Source organism: Mobula birostris, chromosome 11, assembly GCF_030028105.1.
Source record: "Mobula birostris isolate sMobBir1 chromosome 11, sMobBir1.hap1, whole genome shotgun sequence".
Lineage (NCBI taxonomy): Eukaryota > Metazoa > Chordata > Chondrichthyes > Myliobatiformes > Myliobatidae > Mobula > Mobula birostris.
In genome coordinates this window covers 89,861,407-89,887,634 of record NC_092380.1, presented here as the reverse complement: position 1 = coordinate 89,887,634, position 26,228 = coordinate 89,861,407, and the positions used below count along the sequence as shown (strand labels likewise).

General features: G+C 38.5%; 1 protein-coding gene across 4 annotated transcripts in view; it reads right to left on the bottom strand.

Moving 5' to 3' along the window:
* Nucleotides 1–11,779: 11,779 nt before the first annotated feature.
* The window catches only part of ckap5 (cytoskeleton associated protein 5), a 97,690-nt gene continuing 83,241 nt past the window's right edge, over nucleotides 11,780–26,228 (bottom strand). For 3 of the 4 annotated variants that reach the window (XM_072272690.1, XM_072272691.1, XM_072272692.1), the window contains exons 41-44: nucleotides 24,034–24,117; nucleotides 23,281–23,446; nucleotides 14,944–15,101; nucleotides 11,780–12,870 (exon numbers count right to left, since the gene is read on the bottom strand). In XM_072272690.1, coding sequence (XP_072128791.1) covers nucleotides 12,640–12,870; nucleotides 14,944–15,101; nucleotides 23,281–23,446; nucleotides 24,034–24,117 — 639 coding nt within the window. In that variant the 3' untranslated portion in view covers nucleotides 11,780–12,639. The remainder of the gene's footprint in view (nucleotides 12,871–14,943; nucleotides 15,102–23,280; nucleotides 23,447–24,033; nucleotides 24,118–26,228) is intronic. The other variant, XM_072272693.1, reaches the window with a different exon arrangement.

Below are 26,228 nucleotides of genomic sequence, written 5' to 3'. Positions count from 1 at the left end.
AAGAAGAGATGGGGAGGGATTTTTTTTTTTACCAGGAGAAATTGATATTCATACCATCAGGCTGGAAGCTACCCTGAAAGAATATAAAATGTTGCTTCTCCACCTTAAGGGTGGCCTCATCATGGCACAAGAGGAGGCCACATAGACCGACATGTCAGAACAGGAATGGTAATTGGAATTTAAATGTTTGGCCACTGGGAAGTTCTACTTATGGTGGATGAAGCAGAGGTGCTTAATGAAGTGTCCCCCAATTTACGACGGGTCTCACCAATGTAGAGGAGGCCACATCATGAGCACCAGTCACAATAGGTGACCCCAGCAGATTCACAGGTGAAGTGTTGCCTCACCTAGAAGATTGTTTGGGGCCCTGAATGGAGGTGAGGGAGGTATAACACCTGGACCATTTGCAGGGATTACTGCCAGGAGGGAGATCAGTGGGGAGGGACGAATGGACAAGGGAGTCACAGAGGGAGCGATCCCTGTGGAAAGCAAAGGGGGTAGTGGAGGTAAAGATATGTATAAGGGTAGGATCCCTTTGGAGATGGCAGGAGTTGCAGAGGATGTGTTGGATGTGGAGGCTCAAGGGGTGGCAGGCAAGGACAAGAGGAACTCTATCACTGTTAAGGCGGTGGGAAAATGGAATAACTGCAGATGTTTGGGAAATGGAGGAAATGCGGGTGAGGGCAGCATCAATAGCAGAGGAAAGGGAACCCTGTTCTTTGAAGGAGGAAGACATTTCTGATGTCTGGAAAGGAAGGTTGCATCCTTGGAACAGATGCACCAAAGACAAAGGAACTGAGGAAAGGGAATAGCATTTTTAGCATAGGAAAGGGAAGATAGGATGGGAGGAGGTATGGACATGATAACTGTGGGAATTGGTAGGTTTATGAAAGATGTTTGTTGACAGTTTGTCTCCAGAGATGGAGATAGAGAGATCAAGAAAGGGGAGGGAGTTGTCTGAAATGGGCCAAGAGAATTTAAGGGCAGATTGGAAGTTAGAGGCAATGTTGATGAAATTGACAAGCTCAGCATGGGTGTATGAAGCAGCACCAATGCAGTCATCAATGTAGCAGAGGAAGAGTTGGGGAGTATAACTGGGGAAGTCTGAACATGGGCTGTTCTATGTCACCAGCAGAGACAAGCATAGCTGGGGTCCATGCAAGTGCCCATGGAGTGCCCCAGCTTCATGATTAATTATTTCCTTGACAACCTTTGCTGATTTTTCACCACCTTCCTAAATGTCTTGAAGTCAAACAAAGTAAGCAAAAGCTGCTAAAGAAAAGAAATAATTCCTAGAAAAGCTTAAGTACAGTGACAAATGTATTGTTTTATTTCTTTGGATAACAGAATGCATTTCAATCCTAGTTGCACAAGGAAGGATTCCACTATATTTGGAAAATTAAGTGCTTATTGGATTAAAACTCTCAAGATATTAAAGAGAGGATATTAGATATTTAACTGGTGCCCAATCCACCAACTTACATATCCACCCTCCACTACCTGTGCACCCTGGCTACCAAGTGCAATGTCCACAAATACATTTTAGTTCCTTGCCAAGGTAACTCCAGAAGCAAGTCCTATACTCACAATCTCTACCACTGATGTATGGTGCCATTATCATTTGCATCACCGATGAACAATACTTTTGTTTTTTAAAGGGATCACCACTTCTGACGTTTCTATTATTGAGAAGTCAACATGGTTCAAGAACACAAAGCAACCAGTCACACAAGTATAGAGCTATAGGACACTGGGAATTCTGCTGAGTCACCCAACCCCTTACCAACATTTCCAAGCCCCAATACCTGGATGAATAGAGCTGCAATGACACCTAGAGAAATTTGTATTAGGCCAAGGCAAACCTCTTGATGGGCACCTCATTCACCATCTTACAAAATTAACTAAATGATGCCTTGGTCCCTCAGTCATCGAATAAGACCATGATTGTGCTCCAATGCAATATTGCATTTTGATTCACACAACTACCAATTCCCCGTTCAAAACCATTAAATATACTCAATGTCTGAGCATCTGAGGGGGATTCTGAAAATGTATAATGTCCTCTGTGAAAAAAAATCTCTCAGGATAATTGATAATTTAGGATGATGGCTTTCAGTGGTCTCTCCAACTTAAGGAAACAGCCTTCTCACATACACCACACCCAACCCTCTATGTACTGTCTCAAGGAGTTTATCCTTTGATGTTTAATATCCCCATTGTATAGGACAGTCTTAGGTACCATCTCTTCAGAGAACAAATATACCCTTAAGATAATCCACCCTCCACTATAGATTCCCTTACAGGACGCCCGCCCCCTGCAACTCAAGACTCCCTTGAGAACTCCTTCAATCATCCTCAGGACTCGAAGAGTATCTTGAAAACCTGCATAGTGCTCTTCAACCTCAGCAAGATTTTTAAGATGCTTTAAAGGTCAACACACCAGATGTCATAATTTTTAAATGTTCAATTTTTTCATCACTAGCTCCATAAATTTAATAAAGAACAAAGACAGCGTCAGTCAACATACCAGCAGGAATGCACATTAATATGCCTAACCCCCACGCCATACCATTCTAGGCTGCAGAATAAATGACGTAACAACAAAGTTAGATCCTTGAATTGCATACACTGTAATTAATATCTTGAGAACAGTCTAACATAACATACTTTTGTTGAAATATCATTTAGAGCGGAAAGACACACTTTATGCTAATTAAGCTTAAAACGTAAAATACAAAAACTAAAAAATCCTGAAAAATCATTGATGCAATTTCATTCATCTCACTCCGCTACCTTTTGTGTGAAAAGATTTCTTAGTCTCTTAGTTCCTCACTTCAAAAATATACTTTTAAACAAAGAATCTTCTGTCATTTCTGGATGTAGTCCATAACACCAAATTTTATCACTTTTCTGCCAGTTGTTGCTTGCACGTTCTATTTGTAATCTAAAAAATAACAATGTGATGACTTCAAACGATAGTTTCTCAGTTTATCGGAGATATAATTGATAGATTCAAACATATATATCATATACTCAAAGATATTTAATTGTCAAGTATAGTACTTTTGTAAATTTAATTGTCTAGTGTAGGAAATATATCAGTCATTAGGTTGAGAATACCATTAAAATTAAAAGCAACAAACATTGATTAAAGTAGAACATATTGAATCTATCAGCGAAGTAAAGAGGGGGCCAAATTTTTCATGACATTGAATTACACCTACTTTAAGATTTACCAATGATGTTAACCCAAAGATTGCACAGTTTCCATACAAAAATTCTATCCTTTCATGGCTTATTTTCTGGTCCCTTTTGTATTTTATTCTGCACATTTCATAGTAGACATCTATCGTATGTACAAGCTTTTCTATATTGTATGTTTCTGGCTGAATATCTGTTAAAGATATCCCAGATAAGCTAGCTATTCTTTCTCTGGAAGCTTAATTTAACAAATAAATTCAGATTCCAAATGCTACTATAAAACCATAAGAGCATTGTAATCACAATTTAAACACTATTCAGGACATTTACAGAGACAGGTGCGTAAAAAGGACACGAAGTATCATTGGGGACCCATGTCACCCCCAACCACAGACTGTTCCAGCTGCCACCATCCAGGAAACGGTACTGCAGCATTAAAGCCAGGATCAACAGGCTCCAGGACAGCTTCTTCCACCAGGCTATCAGACTGATTAATTCACACTGATACAATTGTACTTCTATGCTATATTGACTGTCCTGTTGTACATACTATTTATTACAAATTACTATAAATTGCACATTGCACATTTAGACAGAGACACAATGTAAAGATTTTTACTCATGTATGTGGAAGGATGAAAGTAATAAAGTCAATTCAATTCAATGTCCAAAATAAAAACTCTAATTTCATACTGACTCCATTTTATCTTTTATGCAACATTCTAAATTTGGTCCAATTTTCTACTCAATCCTTTTCTGTTTAGTTTCTTCTGACATACAGTATTTATCCCCACCAAAATATGTGCATAATTATACTATGACAGAACAGATTCACACCTTGGGTCTTCTGAACAAGCAGGTCATTCTTTCCTAGGCTGAACTGTTAAGTTAAGGTTTATATTAATAACTGCAAGCACCAATACTCAAAGTGAAAATTGCCTTGTTTTTGCACTTATCATTTTGTAACTTCCATCTTATAGAATTTTGTAATTAAAATTCATATTCTTGTAGTGGAATGTTTTGTTATTATATTTACTCAAAGTTTCACTCCTATTCAACCACATGATCTCAGGCCTTGTCCTGTTTTGTGTGCTAATGCATTCCTTATAATTATTTTTCGCTATCAAAGACCAGGCAATTCCTGCTTCAATTGTGCCCAATTTCCAGTATAACTTTTGTGCTGAGATCTACTTTGCTTAAGTCTTATAGGGAGCACTTGACTATTTAAGATGCTAACACAGTTGATCCTTTTAAAAAAATGTAAATCATCATGCAATTAGAATTCATTTCCATCTTTTTTTTATTACACTTTCTTTTAAAAAGTTGAATTGTGAAGCCAACATGATTCATAACTGTTACAGTTTATTTCCCAATAAGACCCCAGGAAGGAGAGTGAGAGTACTTTGTGTAAATAAAACCTTAAACTTGTGTAACACACACAAAATGCTGAAGGAACTCAATAGGCCAGGCAGCATCTATGGATAAGAGTAAACAATCAATGTTCCCGGCCGAGACCCTTCATCAGGACCTGGTTACAACGGGGCATTGATAGGATGCAGAGCTGGGCTGAGAAGTGGCAGAAAGAATTCAATCCTTAATAGTGAGAAATAATTCACTTTGGAAGGTTCAATTTCATGCACAATTTCAATGGCAAGAGTGTGCTGGACCAGAAGGATTTTGAGGTTCCCTCCATAGATCCCTCAGTTGATAGGGTGGTTAAGAAGTCCTACAATGTGATTGAGTTCAAAAACTAAGAGGCAATATAGCAGCTTTATAAAACTCTGGTTAGACCATGCTTGGAATGTTTTGTTCAGCTCTCATTGCTACGTTATAGGAAGGACGCAGAAGCTTCAGAGAGGGTGCAAAGATTTTGTAGATCTTGGCTTAGAAAGCAGATCTTATACAGTACGTTGAGTGAGGCAGGGCTCTTCTCTTTGAAGAGGATGAGAGATGATTAGATATAGGTGCACATGGTGATGAGAAGAATAAATTGAGTGAACAGCCAGAGACCATTTCCCAGGGTGGAAATGGCTAATAAAAGGGAGCGCAACTTTAAGGTGCTGGGAGGAAAGTATGTAGATGAGGATGTCAGAGCAAGTATGTATATATATTTTTTTATAAACACAGTGGTAATTGCAAGAAACACACTGCCAGGGGTAGTGGTAAAGGCAGATGCATTAGGCACATTTAAAGAGACTTTTAGATGGGTATATGGATGAACAAAAAATGAAGAGCTATGTGAATGAAGGATTAGATTGATTTTTAAGTTAAAGAATTGGCACAACATCGTGGGCCAAAAGGCCTATCCTATACTGTTCTATGTTCAAGAAACATTCAAGTTGCAGGCAAACAGAAGAAAAACAAAAAAGCAAGATTGAGGAGGTAGTTTAAAGAGGTCGGCATTATAGCAGAAAAAGGTAGTGCATGCAATCTGTATATAATATGTGGGGAAGAGTGTATGGGGTGCAGTGGAGCATGGTTATGAATAAACCAGTGATTTCCACTGTTTTTAAAGTTGGAACTTCTAGGAAAACAAAAGGCAAAAGCCATAAGCCATAAACTCATCATTAACACATTGCTTACAAAATGTCTTTCCCCTCACCCCCATCCAGCAATCTTCTTTTTTTGGGATTAATTTCCACTCATATTCTGCTTTTCTTTCTGCCCTTTATTTTGGTCTATTTTCCTTTCTACATGTCTACTCCTCTGATAAGTACTCACCAGTCCTGTCCCACATCCAAACTCTCCATCTCCAGTGCTCTTTCTCTCTTTTTTTCTTCGTCTCTTGCTTTCACAGTTTCACTTGTGATGGGTTTTCTAAATGTCTGCCCTTCCATCGCTTTCTCACTGAGGGCATCTCTCTGTCCAAGAGTGTGTGGCTGGATGTGTTTTTATCACACTCTTTCTCCATTGTCCCTCCCTTTCTGTACTTCAGCTATGCTTTGCAAACATTTAGACACTGAAGTCATAATAGGTTAATGAATTTTGTAAAGGAGCATGCATGAGTTGAGTGGGCAAGAACGTGGTAGAAGGAATGTAGAAAGGTCATCCACTTTGTACTTAAAATTTTTAACTGTGTTAATTTGATATTAAAAGAGAACAAGATGGAGAGCTTGCACAGTGGGTACAGGAAGTGATAAAGGGGGCAAATGGTACACAAGGCTGTTAAACAGTTGCAAAAAATTAAAAGTGTGCATAGGTACAAGGGTGAAGGAGATATGGAGGGCTATGGTTTGGGTGCCAGTAGGTGGGCTGAGGCAGAGACCAGGCTGGCATGGACAAAATGGGCAAAAGTGTATGTTTCTGTTCTTAATCTTCTAAATTCCTCTGGCTCTAAAAGGATTTGAATATACAAGGCTTATTGTAATGATACCGATTCTTGCTAAGACTGCACATGGATCTCTAAATCTCTAAGAAAGGGTGTATTTGCTACACAGGGAGTACAGCAAAGACTCAATGGACTGGTCCCAGTGGTAGCAGGACAACCTTATGAGGAAAGAGAGTAGAGTGGGACTGTATTTCTAGAATTTGGAATTCTCTACCAGGGAAAGCTGTAGAAAGCTTCAGCATCTTTTTCATCGATGCCCATTCCAATTTATGCCCAAGTGGTATCCTTTTGGAAAGTTGCAAACTGGCTTGGTAAGATCCAAAAGGACTGTCAGAGAAGCAAAACTGGATGTGAAAGTTAGTAATGTAAGATATATATACAATATACAGGGCACAGCTACAGAATAAATATTATTTGTGCTTTTATATTAAACTTTTAACAATGAATTTTTCCACATGTTTAAAATGAGTATTCATTGTTAATCTGCAGATGCTGGAAATTCAAGCAACACAGATAAAATGCTGGAGGAATTCTGCAGGCCAGGCAGCATCTATGGGAAAGAGTGCAGTCGATATTTCGGGCCGAGACCCATCAGCAGCACTGGAGATTAAAAAGATGAGGAGTAGAGTGAATGAGGAATACTCATCTTTTTAATCTCCAGGGGAGGGGGAAACACAAGGTGACAGGTTAAACCCGGGGGGGGGGGGAGGGTGAAGTAAAGAGCTGGGAAGTTGATGGGTGAAAGAGATACAGGGCTGGAGAAAGGGAAGCCTAATAAGAGAGAACAGAAGGTCCTGGAAGAAAGAAAAAGGGGGTGGAGGATCAGCAGAAATGGGCACGGAGATAAGGTGAAAGGGAAAAGGGGTTGGTGAATGGTGAAGGGGGGCATTATCAGAAGTTCAAGAAATCAATGTTTATGCCATCAGGTTGAAGGCTACCCAGACGTAATACAATTGTTATTATAGAGACATGGATTCAGGACAACTAACATTTTTTGTTTTCCCTGGTGGAGTTAGGGAGAATTGGAATAACTATTTCAGGGTGTTCGTCATTGCAGATGGAAAAAGGTGGGAAGACCTGCTAATGAGGTATGCCAACAGTATTTCATTCTGAAATCTGGTTCTCAATTTAAGCAAAGGAAACTGTACAGGTATGAGGAGCAGGAAGGCTGTGGCAGATTACAAGTAACTTTAATGGCTAAAACTAGACAGGCAGTGATTGGCATTAAAAAATAATTTACAACTTACATTTCAGGCACCAGTACAACAAAATTGGCCCAAATGTCCAGTGCAAAAGAGGAATAAGTATCAGTATCATTAAATACTATTTATTCATTCATTATGTGCCATGTCATATGATGGTCTTTTGACCATGATTGTTCTTAGTAAATTTTTCTAGAAGTGGTCTGCGATTGCCTTCTTTTGGGCAATGTCTTTACAAGACAGATGACTCCAGCCATCAGCAATACTCTTCAGAGATTGTCAGCCTGACATCAGCAATTGCATAATCAGGACTTGAAATATGTACCAGCCGCTCCTCATATGATTATCCACCACCTACTCCAATGGCTTCACAAAGTACTATTAATATCTCTAATGAGCACAAAATCAAGTAAACACCAAGAACCTGCATACAGTCAGAGGTTAAATAACAAGGCTCTCAAGGCAAGGACAATGAAGAGTTGTTTGTGGGAGTCAGAGGAGCGGCTATGAGATTGCTTTAGTGGACTGAGCCATGTTCAAGGACGGGATCTGAATGAATATACCACAATCGGCACAAACTTTTATAAAAGTCGTAGACAAGTGTGTCCCCATAACATAATTCAGCATCTTCCCCAACCAGAAGCCCTGGTTGAACCATAAGACTGGTAATCTGCTGAGGTCCAGATCAGTGGTGTTCAGGTCTGTGAACAAAGTAAAGGAGGTTCAGATACAATCTCCGGAAAGCCGTTTCACATGTGAAGTGGCAGTTCAGTGTTAAATTTGAATCAGTACAGGATGCTCAACAGCTCTGACAGGGCATGTCTAATCAAAGTGAAACCAAGCAACGTAGGTGACAAGGTTCACACTCAGGTGAGCTCAGTTCCTTTAATGCTTACCTCGACGGTCAAAGCACGGAAGCACCTTCACAAACTCACACAGCCCCCCAATGACCCTGTGATTTCAGGGTGAGGCCGATACACGAGCATCCTTCATTCAAGGGCAAACCCATGGAAAGCATCCAGCGCAGATGGGGTACCTGGCCAAGTATTAAAGACCTGTGCTGATAGAGTGTTCACTAATATCTTTAACCTCTCAATTCAGCCATCTGAAGTACCCATTTGCTTCAACCAGGTTTCAATCATACTGATGCCCAAGAATGTGGTAACTTGCCTCAATGACCATCATCCAGTAGCACTTACATCCACTGTGATGATTTGCTTTGAGAGGATGGTGATGAAACATATCAACTTCTAGCTGAGAAGTGGCTTGGATTGTTCCAATCTGCTTATCACAAGATAGCATTTCATTGGCTCTTCATTCACATCTGGACAGTGAAAATGCATAAATAAGCATGCTCTTCTCAACTGCAGCTCAGCATTTAAAACTCCTCAAAACTAATCAATAAGCTTCGAGGAATAGGCCTCAAATACCTCCTTGCACAACTAGATGCTCAATTTCCTTATTTGCAGACCCCAGTTTGGATTGACATCTCCACAATCTCAGTTAGCACAGATAGATAAGGCTGTGAGCTTAGCACGCTGCTCTACTCACTTTATACTTGTGATTGAGGCTAAGCATAGCTCCAATGCCATACCAAGTTTACTGACACCACCACCGTTGTTGGCCAACTCAAACGTGGTGACACATCAGCATATAGGAAGGGGACTGAAAAGCTACCCAAGTGGTGCCACAACCTCTCTCAACGTCAGCAGGATCAAGGAGCTGATTATCCACTTCAGGAGGAAACTTGAGGACCATGAGGCAGTCCTCATTTGGGGAATTAAAGATGGAAAGGGTCTGCAACTTTAAATTTCTGTGTTATTTGTCTTGGGTCTAGCATATTAAGTACTATTACAAGGAAAGCAGGGCAGCACTTCGATTGAGTTTGTGAAAATACATCATGTCACCTGAAACTTTAACAAACTTCTACAGATGTATTGGGGAGAATGTTCCTGATGAAGGGTCTCGGCCCGAAACATCCACTGTACCGCTTCCTAGAGATGCTGCCTGGCCTGCTGTGTTCACCAGCAACTTTGATGTGTGTGCTTGAATTTCCAGCATCTACAGATTTCCTCGTGTTTGGGGAGAATATTGACTGGTTGTGTTGTAGCCTGCTATGGAAACCATGCCCTTGAACAGAAAAGCCTACAAAAAGTCATGGATACAACCCAGTCCATGACCAGTAAAGCCCTATCCACCATTGAACATGGCTGCAAGGAGCATTGTCACAGGTTTGTCTTTTCCACATTGATTGTTTGTACTGTTGGGTGTGGTCTTTCATTGACTCTATTGTACTTCTGTATTTCCTATAAATATCCCCAAGATGATGAATCTCAGGGTTCTTTTTATGAGAAATGTACTTTGCTAACAAAATACTTTGAACTTTGGAGAATTCTTTGAAGATGCATGCAGGGGGAACTAGAGGACATGATGCTTTTCAATTTTTAGAATACTTTTGATGATGTCTTAAAGGGAGTCGATCAACAGATCAGCAAACAGAATTGGAGATAATCTACAAGCATAGATTTCATGTTGTATAACACAAAAGCTATAGGAATAAACAGGTCTTAGAACTGCTGTCTGTATCCAGCAAATTACTGCAGAAATCTGTGCTTGCACTCTATTCTCAATGTGTAAGTGATCTTGCTGAGGGAAACAAATGCACTATTTCTAAATCTGCATATGACTATAAACAAAATAGGAAGAAGTGTAATACTGAGGACAGAAGCTTTGAGGAAATTGACAAGTTATGAGTGATAACAACGTGGCAGGTGTGTGGAAAAATGCAAGGTATGCAGGTAAAATAAATAGAAATGTTGATTTTTTTTTAAATGATGGAAGATTACAAAAGTTTCTTGTCCAAGGGTTCTGGGCATCCTCAAACACCAACCACCAATAAGTAACATGCATTTAGAGCAGGCAAATAGAAAATAAAATGGTAGGTCAACTCTAAAGTTCTTCCAGTATTTAAAAAAAAGTACAAATGTATTGCTACAAATATATTTGGCCTAGTGACATCAGACCTAGAATATAGGGCACACATTTCTCATTTTCCCCACAGAATACATCTCCTATTGAAGGCGCACAGCAAAAAAAAAAAAAAAAATTAGATTGGTGCACAGAATGGTAGCTGTTAATTATGGGCCATTTGGGACCCAAACGAGGATTTCCACCCCCCCCCCCCACTCAAATGGTGCTGAATGTCTGGAATTCTTTACCTTGGTCTGCTGGGGGAGGAGGGCAGTTCAGTCTTTTTCCACAAAGATTGTTTGGTAGATATTATCCAATCATACAATCTTGTCCAGATATTAAAGGAATAGATGTATTATAGGGGTAACCAGAAAAGTAGTTTTGAGATAGATCAGCCATAACTACTATTTACATTTTCATGCTTTTGCTGTCATTATCCTAAGAGCACGGGATAGAAAGGGCTGCTAAAACTCTGGTAGTAAGATTAGTGGAAAACCTGATAGCCTGCAACAATGAGCTAAAGTCATAATTAGAATTGAAGGGCATAAGTCAAAATTTTACAATGGAAGGTAGTCAACTTGCATAGAACAATTAAACTGGAGTTCAATAAAATTAATGTGTCACTGAAAAGGTGCAGAACAACAAGATACTTAAATCAAGATTTTCATTTTGAGTTAATGTCCAGGTTTCCTTGACTTCACTGATGCCCAAACCATACTTCATGTACTACAACAGCATTCAAAAAGACTTCTTTGCATTTAATTCTTGGGGCTTCTGCAGACCATTGTCCAAAACACAATATCCTTCATAAATCAATATCTGAATGTTATTTAAAATTCTCCTACGCAAGTCATTTATACAGAACAAATCATTAATCACGTTTATCAAATAGAAACTTCATCTTTCAACTTAATGAACCTACCCGACTGATTTGTAGTAGTATCAATGGTGATTCTGACACACTGAATATCATGTTAGACTTGGAGAAAACAAGCCCAAGTACCTTGAAATTAAATTTCACCAGGTTTGTGGGAAAACAATAAGTAGAACCCAAATGGATATAAATATTTATCATTTATTATGTTTATATTAATGCTTCCCCAGTGTTCAGAGAAAAATGTTTTCTAATTGTAAAACTTCTCTGGTCATGAGTTTTCCATGAAATTTATAAAATGTTAGACTTACACAGAGCCCTAGCTATAAAAATTACCAAATTAACTGCTACAACTATACACAATGAAAAATTATTGCTTTAACAGATCTTTTAAATTATAATACAGCTTAATTTGGTTAATATTGTAACACAGAATTTTGTTTTTAATTGTCTTTATTTAAAAAACACAAATATTCATAACCTCATGCCATGCTTCATGATTCCATAGAGAATCAACACATTTCAAAGAGCTGATCACAGGGAAGAAAAAGAAAACACAAAACAAGCAGTAATTAGAACTTTCTAAAAGAACTAAACAGATAGATCTAGTCAGATAACAGACTTCCTCAATATTTATTAGGCAGTGCTGTACTAGTAAAAACGAAAATACAGCCAGCTTGGTCTGAAATTATCTATTGGAGCCCCAGTTTTATTAACCTGATGAAGTTAAAGCCTCAAATGGAGATATGAGCAATACATAGTAGCCAACAAGTTACTCTGATACCACCCGGAGTCTCTCCAGTTTGAAAGCAAGTAGAGAACATCAAAGATAACTGATTTTACAAGTGTTAGTGTGAAAGTGTTCACAAGTTCACCACAGGTCTTAATATCCGTTATTGCAGTCCAGAAGCCTATATACAGAAATGAATTATGCCACAATACACAGTTATTCACTGTATTGTACATAAAGAAATTATACACACTATGTTAATAGAAGGCCAACAGCTATGAAGAGACCTTCTATTTCAATAGACTTCATCATTGCACCATTATTCACAGGCCATCTATTTGCGACTGCTCTTTATTCGTTCCAGTCTTTTCTTCAAATCATCAAGATTAGCTGCTGAGGTTGCGCTACTATTGGTTTGTATTGGTGGATGAGATTCTTGATCTTGGTTACACTCTCGTGAATCTCGAAGATGGGTGAGTTTATTGTGCAGAAGCTCAGATGATGATACAACTGTAGGTAATGTTGGTTTGGATAGAAGCGAGGTTGCAGGTTGTCGTTCTTCATGCTGCATCAAGACAATATGACAGAATAGTCACACTTTGTTTTGATTAGAATACATCCAGGAGAATGGAAATATTAAATTACCCAATGACAAGTTTGATGGAAAGTGCCTTAAAGATCATTACTAGTCCTGAAGTATGAAATAAAAGTAATCTACACACATGAACTACTTCAGAATTTTCTTATAGAAAGATGAGTAACGTAAATTATTTAAACTTAACCATTTGTCTTCAACTATTCCCAACCAAATTTTTCAAGCCATCACCAAATTATTCTCAAAGACCATTAAAGCTATGTTCTTAAAGCTGATTCTGTTTGATGCAAACAGAATTAGCATGGCAGCTGTGGAATGGGCTTAGGCAAGAAAGTCTGATTTTTTGTTAATAACTGTCTGGTTATAAAATGGTCTCTGGCTTAAACTGACTTTTATCTTGATTTTCTTATCTTAATCTTAATATCAGAAGTAAATTTCTTCTCAACTATTAAATAAGATACTTTGGAATCCCTTTAAAATGAACAAACATGCTGTGACCAAGCTGCATAACTAAGAAGAGAATTTTAAACTAATAGTGGGGGCAAAGTATCAAAGTTACAAAGAGGTGGTAAATCAAAGAGTAGGGAAAGACTAGAAAAAAGGTGTAAAAATACAAAATAATAGTAAAAGACAGTGTACAAATCTAGCAATTAACAAGTAGTTAAAGCAAAAGGTTACAAAAATCAAATCTCTATTCCTAAATGCATTTGAAACAAAATCAGAACCAGGAGCACAAAGTGAAAAGTGCTCAGATAGCCATTTCAGAAACACGGCTGCAGGACAAGTGTTGCGACCTAAATTTTAGACAGTACATGACATTTAAGGAGAGGAAGGTTTCAACAATAAAGGACAGGGATGACCAATTTCAGCAAAGTGAGATTAAGGAGTGAATGGAAGAAATAAAGACAAGAATTTATTTGTGGGAGTGGTACACAGGCACCATTACTGTAATCACAATGTAGGGCAGAGTATAAAAGGGAGCTTGTCAGAAAAGTAGTGATAATTGTGGAGGATTTTAATTTACGTACACTACCTCCAGTTCCCAAACAAAATAATGGTCCACCTGAAAAAGGTATGTAACCAACTATTTAGGTTTTCTAATTGCTCTAAAAATATCTGCTAAAACTACTTAATAATTTTGATGCAGCTGGTACAGGGAATTGTTCTGATGGCACTTGCAAAACATGCTGCATTTACCCTAACTTATCAAAAACATCAGAAGTACAGATTTAAGGGACATAACCTCAAAGAAATTGAAGCATTAAAAAGGAAACGTAGAATATTTTTATTGGCATACTTTGAAAATAAGTTCACAGCACTTTAAAAAAGAACACACATGGGTATCTTGCTAAATGCTCAGGTTCGCTTCTCAGTAGCAAGTGTGCTAACTGAATCGATGCCAAGAGGGAACATGAGAATATTACTGACAGTGCTGCTGTGCTGGGAATCCTGCATAAATTCTTGTACCATACCACTCCAGCACTATAGTTCACAGAACAAGCAGATTTTTATCTTCAAAGTGTGGTGGGTGGAAGAGGGAAGTGAAAGAACCTAGAGTATCTGACTGGAGGACCAAGATCGCTACAACAGAGCTCTGCAGGTGCCAATGTAAATTGGTGGGGGGAGACAGCAAGTATAACTTAAGACTGTTTTTAAGAACAGGACACTCTGGAGAGTGCATGCAATCTGATACCTCAAATGAAACAGCATTAATAACCTCACTGAAGTTACCCCCAGGTTGCAGTGATCACATAACTGAATATTACAAGTTTACTAGGGGAAGTGGGTATACAGGGGTGAATAAAAGAGAATTGCAATTTAAGTTAATTTCAAAACACAAACTGCACAATTTGAAAAAAGTTAACATTTTACCAAACACTACCTTACTTACTTTTTTGAAATTCTATATATTATTGTAGATCATGTTATTTGAATTAAAAAAAGTATAAAAACAGTCTTACGGCATCAAAAGATTTTTTATATCCTTTGAAATAATCCCACATCACAAAAACATGAAACTTAAACAAAAAACATGCATGTTACCTTGGAGTTATTTTCTAAGCCACAACGCTGTCGTAGAATTTTTAACCTTTCCAAGTAAACAGCAGGACCAACTTCTTCTCCGTTAGTATTACCTGTAGAAGGGATGGAAGTGGAACTCGCTACATGTGGTAACTCATCGGGAGGTGATGAAAACCCTGCTAAATACACAATAGCAAGTACTCAAATCAACACTCAAAAACAACCTACCTCACCAGTTCCCAACTTGTGTTAGAAGGCACATTTAAACCTCTTTCTCGTTGCACTCTAAGTACTAATGCATTTGGCAGACTATTGTTAATTAAGAACATCCTTACTCTAGTCCCAGATGCATTTCAATAGAGGCAGTGTTTTTAAAGTACTTGAAGTAGCAGTTTAGGAAGCAAAGCAACAAACTTAAAACATTGATTGAAATTCAGCAGCATATAACTCTCAAATAGAGATGAAGTACATCTCAACCATGGGAAGAGAATGAAGAAATCTAATGGGAGGTTTGAGGGGTGGGAGAGGGCTGTCAGACAGGAGAGAAGGAAACAAGTGCAAGATTAATAAATTAAAATGAAACATTTCTTTTACCATTAGCTATAACAAAAGCAAAATCAGAATTTTAGAGCAGAAAAAAGGCCCTTTCCACCTATGTCATACATGATGCCCATTAATCAATGCTAATCCCATTTGCCTGCATCCTTCCTTTTCAAGTATCGTCTAAAATGCCTTTAAATGTTGTAACTGTGACTGTCTCCAACCTCTAGTAGCTCATTTCAGATTATTACGACAGTGGAAAAGCTGACCTTTCAGATCTTTAAATTTCATGCCCCGCAAGCCTTAAAGCTAAGCACTACAGTTCTATTCTCCCTGCCCGGAGGAAGGAAAAAAAAAGGATTCTGACTCTATATCCTCCTTATGCTTGTTCTGCCTTCTATCAGCCTCCTATGTTCCAATGAGAATAACCCTACCTTACCCAACTCTATCCATATAAATACACCCCTCTATACCAGCCAATATGCTGGTGAATTTATTCTGCACTCTGTTGCTACCATTTTCCTCCAGTAGAAGAGTAACCAGAATTGTATACAATACTCCAAATGTTTATCTAATAATTTGTACTGCTGCAACATAACACCCAAGTCTTACACATGTAACGCGCTGTAAGGTTTCACTGCTAAGGTAATGGTTTCTCTGCAGCAGCAAAGTTTGGGTTATGACTAGAGATAATAGGGGCTTTGGAATGCATGCTAGCCAATGAGCGGAATGTTGTTCTTTCTCGTGGATCTGGGAGCAGGAATTTTGCGGTCTTTTGCTGGGGAGAGATGGGGAGAGATGAGGAGAGAAGATGTGAATGGAGAGAGTTGGTAGACCACCGATGGAGTGAGATTTAGAGCGCAGGTCGGCTACGCTTGGGAGGTAGATGGGAAACAAATGAACAGAACTGTGAGCTCTAACGTTGCGCATTAGACCGTTTCATAAGAATGGGCCCTTTTCTTTTTTTTGTTTCATTACTAACCATATAGTCAAAATAAGAATTATAAAGTTCAATTGTTTAATCGCATATTGTGTACTGTTTGTCATTTCGTGGTACTGATTTGTAACGGGACACATCGCACAGCATCCACCCAAACAAGATTTGTTAAGTTTGGCCAGGCCGAGGCTGTCTTCACCTAGATTAAGAAGCTGGCTGAACCAAGAGTTACACACACAATGCCTCAGTCTAAGGCCAACACACCAGACATTCTTCACTTACTTAGATCACCTGAAATTATTTGTTGACCAGTGTGACCACTTTCAGCAAGATTTATCTGCATGCTGCTGCTAAGTCGGTCCTGGGTATGACTCTAAACTGCAACCCGTGATGAGGCTCTGACTGGGGACTTTCAGAGCTTTGGGGAAAGTGGAGTTACCCCTTAGTCATTCATTGCTCCCAGGGCCGCTCTGACCCAGAACGGTAGCACCTGCAAGGGTTCCTGCTCAGGATACGAGCGAAGGCCAACAGCAGATCCAGCAGGTTCAGTAACTGAACTTATGACGGAGAAGGTGGATGAGCTACGACCTCAAATGACAACGGCTATAGTATAGGCAGATGAACACTTGGGAAGAGAAATGGTGATTTCTTTAGTTCACCCAATGGTAGGCAATAGCAAACCACCATTGCAATTTGCTGAGAAAACCATGGTCAAGCTCACAAAAATATCACACAACAACAGCGTCAAGAGAATCTTCAAGACAACTCTGAAAATGTTTCGCTTGGTAGGGTTGATTTTGGTCGGCAGGGGATCCCCGACTGTCATCAAGCTGCTGCCCATAAAACTAAAGTAACACAAAAGAAAATTATTGCCACTTGGAATGTAAGAACCCTATAATCAAGCAGGAAGATTGAAAATTAAATGGAAAGACTAAAAATTAACATCATGGGAATTAGCAAAGTTCATTGGATTGGTGCTGGAACATGTCAGATTAGAAATAAAACACTAGTTTATTCTTGTGGAACATCCCATACTAATGGAGTAGGAATTCTTATGAATGAAAACATGACAAAAGTGTTTTAGGAGACGGACAATATCAGAAAGAATGCTCCTTGTTAGATTCAGAGGACAACCATTTGATTTAGCAATTACACAGGTATCTGCACCAACAGATGGAACAAATGAAGATGTAGATAAATTCTATGAAGAGCTTGAACAAGCAAAGAATGGATGCAAATCTCAAGATATTGTTATTGTCATGGGAGATCTAAATGCTAAAGTAGGAAAGTAGGACAAGGTGCTGATGGAAATACCATAGGAAAATTTGGACTAGGGGAAAGAAGTAAGAGGTGAGAAATGGGTAGAATGGCACAAGATGAATAATCTGGTCATTATGAATACCTACTTTAAAAACCATCCAAGACACTTGTGGACCTGGAAAAGTCCAGGTGATAACACTAGAAATCAAATTGACTTTATTACTATAAACCAGGGATCCCCAACCTTTTTTGCACCGCGGACCGGTTTAATATTGAAAATATTCTTGTGGACTGGCCAACCAGAGGGAGGGGGTGTTAATCACGACTGGAATATAGGTGAAGTCAACTATAAGTCATTTATCAGGGGCTAATGCACTCAATTCTAAAAGGGTTTATCTAACGAATTTAATACTAAACACACATCACTATATTCATGCAAGGAAAATATGTGCTAAGTCAATTATAAGTCATAAGGGGGTTCCTTATGTCCAGTCTATTCCATAATTTAGTTTTCGTTGCATTCATTGCAGAAAACCCCGCTTCACAGAGATATGATGTTGGAAATAGAAGCAACGTTTTCATTACTTTCATGGCTCTCTCAGGATATTCAGCCTTGACTTTGATCCAGAAAGCCGGCAGAGATGTTATGTCAAACATACTTTTCAGCCCACCGTCATTTGCAAGCTTGAGTTGTTGATCTTCTTCCCACACTGACGTGGATGATTCACCAGGGACATTCACAAATGGGTCACGGACCCATTCCTTTGCACGTCTTGGGTCATTTGCGGTTGGGAAGTAATGCTCAAATTCTGTCGACAGCGAAGATAGGTGTTCGCGCACCAGCTGTGCGCCTCAGTCTCTCCCAAATTCCCAGCTAATGTCGAGAACATGTCAAATATGCCCCTGTCCACTCGCCGTCCCCATAGTTCCAGTTTGTCTGTGAAAGCAGACACTTTATCTGCCAACTTGAAGACAGTCGCCATTCTCCCTTTAAGTGACAAATTGAGTTCACAGAGCAGGTTGAAGATGTCACACAGATAAGCCAGTTTTGCTATCCACTCATCACTGAAGTGTGCTGCCAGTGGTGACTTTTTTCCTAAAAGAAATCTCTGTAGCTGCTCTCTTAACTCAAAAACCCTGGCCAGGGCTCTCCCCCTTGATAGCCACCTGACTTCAGTGTGTAAGAGAAGACGCTTGTGCTCTGCATCCATTTCCTCGCAAAGCTGCTCAAACAGACGTGAGTTAAGGGCTTTTGCTTTGATGTGATTGATAACTTCAACAACGTCACTCAATATGCTATTAAGATCAGGTGACATTTTTCGGCTAGCCAGCATTTCCCTGGGTGTGACACAGTGTGTAGACTGGCATTCAGGAGCAACCTCTTTGACTCGGGTAGTGAAACCAGACTCGTTAAGCCGTTCCAACAGCTGTGCATCGATGTCCTCCACTATGTCATCAATTCTCCTTGAAATTGTGGTAGCTGAAAGAAAAACCTGTGCCATCTTGTTGGCTGCAGCTTCTCCCAACAGTTCACGGCACATGTCCTTGGTAAAAGGCAGAATCAATTCCTCACCAACAGTGAAGAATTAGCAATACGGCTAGCCAATAAGTACGACACTCTCAGAGCAGCAGTATTTGTGGAGATGGTGGCTCTCAGCACTTGCTTCTGTCCCACTTGCTCATGATTTTTCCACTCAAAAAACTCATCGGGTTTGTCTTTAAGTGCAGGGTGCTTGGACTCAAGGTGCTGAAGCAGTTTTGAGGGCCTTATTGCCTCATTCGACAGCTTGTCTCCACATAATGACACAGAGGGGGCTTGGAGCGTGCGAGTCACCAGTCGCAATAAAGCCATATTTTATGTACAACTCATCGTATTTTCTATTGAAGGAAGCTTTATTTTTGCAGTCTCGGCCTCCGCTGCCTCTGCGTTATCATCATCGTTAAGCCTTTTATGTCCCCTACCATTTCTTCCAAAGAAACTCTCAAGCAACGTTTGTTTTTACTCGAGTAGTTGTAGGTTAATGACCAACTGATGTCCTCGTGTGGGTAATGACCTCGCGTGCGTTCAAGTTCAACAGCGGGTGTGGCAGAGAATGAGGAAAGGTGCAGTTGACTCATATCGTTTCCTCGCGGCCCAGAAGCACATGCTTTGCGGCCCGGTGGTTGGGGACCACAGCCAAAGATTTAGAAACTCAGTGACTCAACGCAAAACATATCCAGGTGCAGACTGTAATAGTGACCATAACCCAGTAGTATGTCACGTAAAAGTAAAACTTAAAAAATCTAAAGCAAAAACCTGAACAATCCCTTGACTTCTTGCAATTAATTAAAGAAGAACGCATAAGACAAAAATTTACAATTGAAGTAAAGAATAGATATCAAAGTCTAGAAATAGAACCTGTTGAAGATGATAGCAATCATGTAGAAATGAAATTTAACTCTCTAAAGGATGCCTTGGTAGAATCAGCAAAGTCAGTGATTCCTAAAACAGGAAAAAAAAAGCACAAAGAATAAATGGATGACAGATGAAATCAAAAATCTAATGGAAGAAAGGAGATGGAAGAAAGTAAATCCTATAGAATACAAGTCCTTAGATAAAAAAGTTAAAAGCTTATGTCAAAAAGCCAAAGAAGAATGGTTAAACCAGGAATATGAGCAAATAGAAAGAATCCCTATTACTGATCCAAAAAGGTTACATCAACAAATCAAGAATATCACTAGTAAAAAGCTCCTCTGTTCTTCAGGTGGATGTTTGAAAGCAAAGGACGGTACCATTATCATGGAAAAAGATGAGGTTATGAACAGATGGACTGAGTATACTCAGGAATTGTTTGAAGACAATCAAGGCAAAAAACCAGAAATTAAGAAAAATATTGAAGGTCCAAGTATTTTAAAATCTGAAGTTCATAATGCAATAAATAAGATGAAGAAAGGAAAGGCAACAGGTTCTGATGAATTAGTAATAGAACAAATTATTGCCCTTGAAGATTATGGAATTGAAAAACTTACTGATTTAATCAATGATATTTATGAGACTGGAATAATACCAGAAGAGATGGAAAAAAAAATCAGTATTTATCACTCTTCCTAAGAAAGCTGGAGCAATATAATGTGACCATAGGACCATAAGTTTAATGAGTCATATCACCAAGATACTTTTAAAAATTTTGATGACAAGAGCTAAAAGTAAGATACAAGCTGAAATAGGCAAAGAACAATGTGGTTTTGTGAAAGACAAAGGTACAAGAAACGCAATATTGATTTTAAGGATACTATCAGAATGAGCTATTCAACTGCAAAAAGATTTGTTTGTTTTATCGACTACACAAAAGCATTTGATAAAGTGAAGCACAATAAGATATTTAACACATTACAGAAAACTCTAGATCTAGATTCGAAAGACCTTCGCCTAATCAGAAATCTATACTGGGAACAAACTGCCGCTGTAAGAATAGATGGAGAAGTGAGTCAGTTTACGAAAATCAAGAGAGGCGTTAGACAAGGGTGTGTTTTCTCCCGATTTATTTAATGTGTACAGTGAAACAATATTACAAAAAATAAGAGACATCTTGGGAATCAAAGTTGGCGGTGAAAACATCAATAATTTCACATATGCAGATGACACTGTGTTAATTACAGGTACAGAGAAAGAACTACAAAACTTAATTGATATAATTGTTGAAGAAAGTGCAAAAATGGGTTTATCTATCAATTGCAAAAAAAACAGAATGTATGGTGATATCCAAAAAGGAGAATCCTATCTGCAGGCTGAGAATAAACGGAGAAGACATAAGACTAGTACAGAACTTTTGCTACTTAGGAAGCTGGGTGACATCAGATGGCAGGTGCAACATGGACATCAAAAGAAGAATAGGGATAGCAAAAGACACCTTTACAAGAATGAAGAGTATACTGACCAATACTAAACTAGGCATGACAACCCGCCTCAGAGTACTGAGATGTTACATTTATCCAGTTATGTTATATGGCTCAGAATGTTGGACAGTATCTAGTAACATGAGGAAATGAATTGTAGCAGCAGAGATGTGGTTTTTGAGGAGGATGCAAAGAATATCATGGACAAAATGAATATCTAACAAGGATGTTATAAACAGAGCAAACACAAAAAGAGAAATAATGTGAGAGATCATGAAAAGGCAACGTAACTTCATTGGACATGTGATTAGGAAAGAGCTAGAATGCATGGTAATTATGGGAAAGACTGAAGGGAAAAAAAGCAAGAGGAAGACAAAGACAAATGATGATGGAGACAACAGCCAGAGAACTGGAAATGAATACCAATGAATTGATCCACTTGACCCGAAACAGGAATATGTGGGCCATGGCAGTCAAAGCTCAAACTGGGCATGGCACCTGATGATGCTGCTGCTGAACCCCCTACATTTTACTCATTTGCCCTACCAGGATTAGACTTCACATGTGCCATAGAAACAGCACGACCTTGAAAGAATTAGGCAAGGAATTGGAGGGAGAATCAGGCAAGTGACTACCCTGAAAATGGAACTTCCGACAACCTGCAGTCTGGGACTAGATATTTAGGATCAAGATAATAAGAAATTTCTTTACACAAGAGATGAAGAGCAGAGTTAGGTTTTTGAACCCAAGGGAATCAAGATGTCAGAAAATGACTTAACTGAAGATCAGTCACAACCACTCATTAATGAATGACAGATTGAATTGATTTTTGCTTACTCCTGGCTACTTGCATGGTTTTCTATGCCTCTCCCATAAACTGGACTGATAATTACATCTAAATATCAAATAACTGACTTATGCACAAGGAAACAAACTGGTCTTTGCTTGATACAGTGTGCCTCTACAGGTACTGTTCATTTTGTATGAAGTTCGTTTTGTACAAACAGCGCTTCCTGCTCATAAGCACTTTTTTTTAAAGAAACATCATTTCCTGCGCACGTTAATTTGAATTTCAACATGGAGCAAATCTGATAGAAAGACATCCATTTTCGTCCACTCTTGATTTGATCTTAAAAGAGTAGCAACCATGAGCTTTAAGCTTTCTTAGTACTGGTAAACATTTAGTAGGTGTACTTTGAAGGAAGTATACATTTATCGTTCATCACCATTAAGCTACCATTGCGCCACAGTTCACTCTAGTCCACAGCACAGCTACAGAATGTTGCACATGGTGCGTTACCTTATTTAATACTGATAGTGAGAATAATCAATTAATACCATATTCAGGTATTTATGTGCGATGATTCTGTATTGAATTAATATGTGTTTTATTTAACTTTCTGCAGTTTCACAAAATTTTCTTATTAAAAACTCTGAAGAAAGCCTCTGGCTCGGGTGCATTTTGAGTTGTTTTAACTCCCTGCTTAGTTTTGTATACAACACATTGTGAGGGCAGTGGACAGCTCTACACTTTATGAAGAATAAAGGTACACAGAAATCTAAATAATAATTTACAGTAGTAATCTATGAACTAAAAACTACGAACTATGAACTTTTGATCAGCTACTCAAGAAGCGCAATTCTGATTTAAGTTAAAAAGCACTGGGTGGCAAAATAATTTGAGATAAATTTCTTTTTCCATTAAGTTTTAAATTGAATTTACTTTTTGTTAAAATAAATCTTACCAGAACTAGACGAAGAAGACATCCTTCCTTTCCCCTCCCTCTCATTTTCCACAAGCCGCAAACCTCTTTCAACATAATTCTGAAAGAACTGGGAAGATTTCCTCAAAAATGGTTCAATGTCGGCATCTGAATACTTCTTTCTGTATTCATAAAGTTCTGCTAAACCCTGGTCAGAGGTGGAAAGCAATCAGTTAAAACTTGGCAAATCACATTAACGAATGTGAAAAGAGTATACTCCATAAGTACAGGAGATGGTTCAAGTAGCTCACAATTTACATAAACTGGACTCAAGAATTAAAACTACAATTCTAAAAGTTGGGTGAACATCCATACAAGTAAGTATATTAATACATTTGTACAAGTGATCTTATAAGTCTGACAGCATATCAGTCAGTTGAATGAGGCCACAGGCATCTCGGAACATAAAAAAGTGCATGGATCTCCCCAACCTGCCCAAAGTTCACTCTTTGCCAAATATGAACTCATGGTGAAAGTTGACAGAAGGGCTCAGTAAGAAAATCTTTGCCCATCAGTCCTCACTGAAATCCCTGTGAATAAAGCAATGCCCAGGAACAGTAAATAATCCTTCAAATTACTTCCTTGAAAAGTAAAATCTAAAAATACTAGGCTTCTCAGATCTACACTCAAATATCTTAATATCAATGGTTTTTCGATAATTTAGTGGGCACAAAAGTGAAGGCCAACTAAAGAAATAATTTACTTACAATTATTCAAAAATAAATCATAACATACCTCCCTTGTGTTTTCCTTGGAGCCAATCTTCTTGAATATTTCTGCTAAAGTTTCACTTATTTTTGCTTTTGATTCTTTACCCTCCTAGAATAAATAAAATTGTAATGATGAACATAGAATACTTCATTTTTAAAAACTTAATTCTAATTACATAGTTACTCTCATGTAGGATTTGGTGTTTGTGCTTTTTAACCACAAGAAATCAATGCTGTGAAAACAACAGTTTCCAAGAACATTCTTTTATTCGTAGTTGTTTAGTATTTCTTTAAATCAAGTATTTTTTTTAAATAAATGGAACTGTTAAATTTCTGAACACAGTTCACAATAGTACAAAAAAAAAAAGAGCATGTCAAATATATACACAATTATTGTCCAGGGCAGGGAATACATAATACAAATAAGTTCCTTATCCTGACAGGAACATTCTCATACTAAGGATTTATGGATCTTTTAAAAATATAGTATCATGTTATTTTGATCAGTCAAGCTTCTCTCACTGAGCACAATGCTCATTCTGTATTGATTTGGTTTACATCTCAGAAAATACAACATGTGGAAGAGAAGCACCATACAACTATAGTTTGCTGTAACAACCACCACCACCCCATCCATTCTTCCTATTTTGGAAAGGGGCAGAGCTCATGGTCAATGTCTTTGGGTTTGCCAGAGCATAGCCTATTCCAGTCTTCAAATAAAATGTGCAGAAATCAATCTGGATTTGGGAGAAGAAGAGGAATATGCAGGCAGAATGCCAAAACTATTTTAAATTCATTCCCTGTGATGTGTTGAAGGCTAGTATTTATCACTTGCTTGTGATTGCTCATGATAAAATTCAGCTAAATATATTACAGTGCTTGTTCACCTTGAACTGCCTGGTATTAATGCAATTAAGATCTAGGACAAGTGGCGACGAAGATAATGCATTGCATTTCCATTTAATCTGAAACATAGGCATTTAAAGATGGTGAGCCCCTTTAAATATCATGGTTCAAAAGCTGCTGTCAAAGAACTCTGGTGGAAGTTTCTCCAATGTGTTGTTGCAATTACAAAATCCATAATGCACCCAAGGTGGAGGAAATGGATGTTTACCAGTATATGGTGGATGGATCAATGAGTTGCTTTGCCTTCAGTTGTTTCAATCTTGTGCTGCTGCAGTTATACCCAAAAAGGTATTAATCCCTGCCTTATAATAAAATGGTGGGAAAGGTTTGGGGAGTCACAATACAAATCAACTGTTACAAACATGCAGCCGCTAACCTGTTCTCTCTTACAACCAGAGTTATTTCATTTTCAGTTTATAGTCTCCATTGCATCAAGGCACTTGACATACTTGCTCAAAGATTCCCATCACTAGTTAATACAGGTGGTCTACATCCTTTAAAAATTTCTTCAACCCAACGCTCCCTTTCCCAGAACATCAAATGTTATCCATCCTCACACAGGACCCTTCCTGCCTCTAGGCCTGGGGTTTCCACCTGGTGTCCATGGACCACTTGCTTCATGGTATTGATCTATGACATCCAAGAAAGGTTGGGGACCCCTGCTCTCAACTCTGCCATTTCAGTCACTCTCTGGGTTCATGATTTTTCATCCCACAAAATGCTTACCTACTTTCCCTTTCACACACTTATATTGCCCCCTGCCCCACAGCATGCCTTCATGCAAGATTCAACTGTCATGTCAGCTCCTGGCCTCCCAGCATCAAATAACATCTACAGGATTTAGAATTCAAATATACTGGTTAAAAACTGAAAGATTCACATTCAAGAGAGCTCCTTCAAGCTTGCTTCACTCCTACACTCATTCAAGCTTGCTTCAGCACCCTGTAAGCTTATGATGAAACTTTAAAACTCTGCCTTCTCTTCAAGTAGCTTCATTCCTTTAAATCCCATGGATTCATCGACCAAGCATAGAGTTCTCAGCACTAAAAGTTAGAGAGTTTCAATTTCATGATAATTTGGTATCTTATTAAGTCCAAAGATCCCAGGCCAGGACAAATAGCCTTGGGTTCTAATTGGTCATATCCTCCTAAAATCTATCTTGTTATACAACTACAACTTCAAGAGCATTTTGGAGCTGCAGAAAACATTGGTCCATTATAAGGTACTCTCAGTTCTCTCATTGCAAAAAATTAACCTGGTGATCTTATGCTGTAGTTAGCAAGGCAAGAATCTTTCCTATAAAAGGAGAACCAA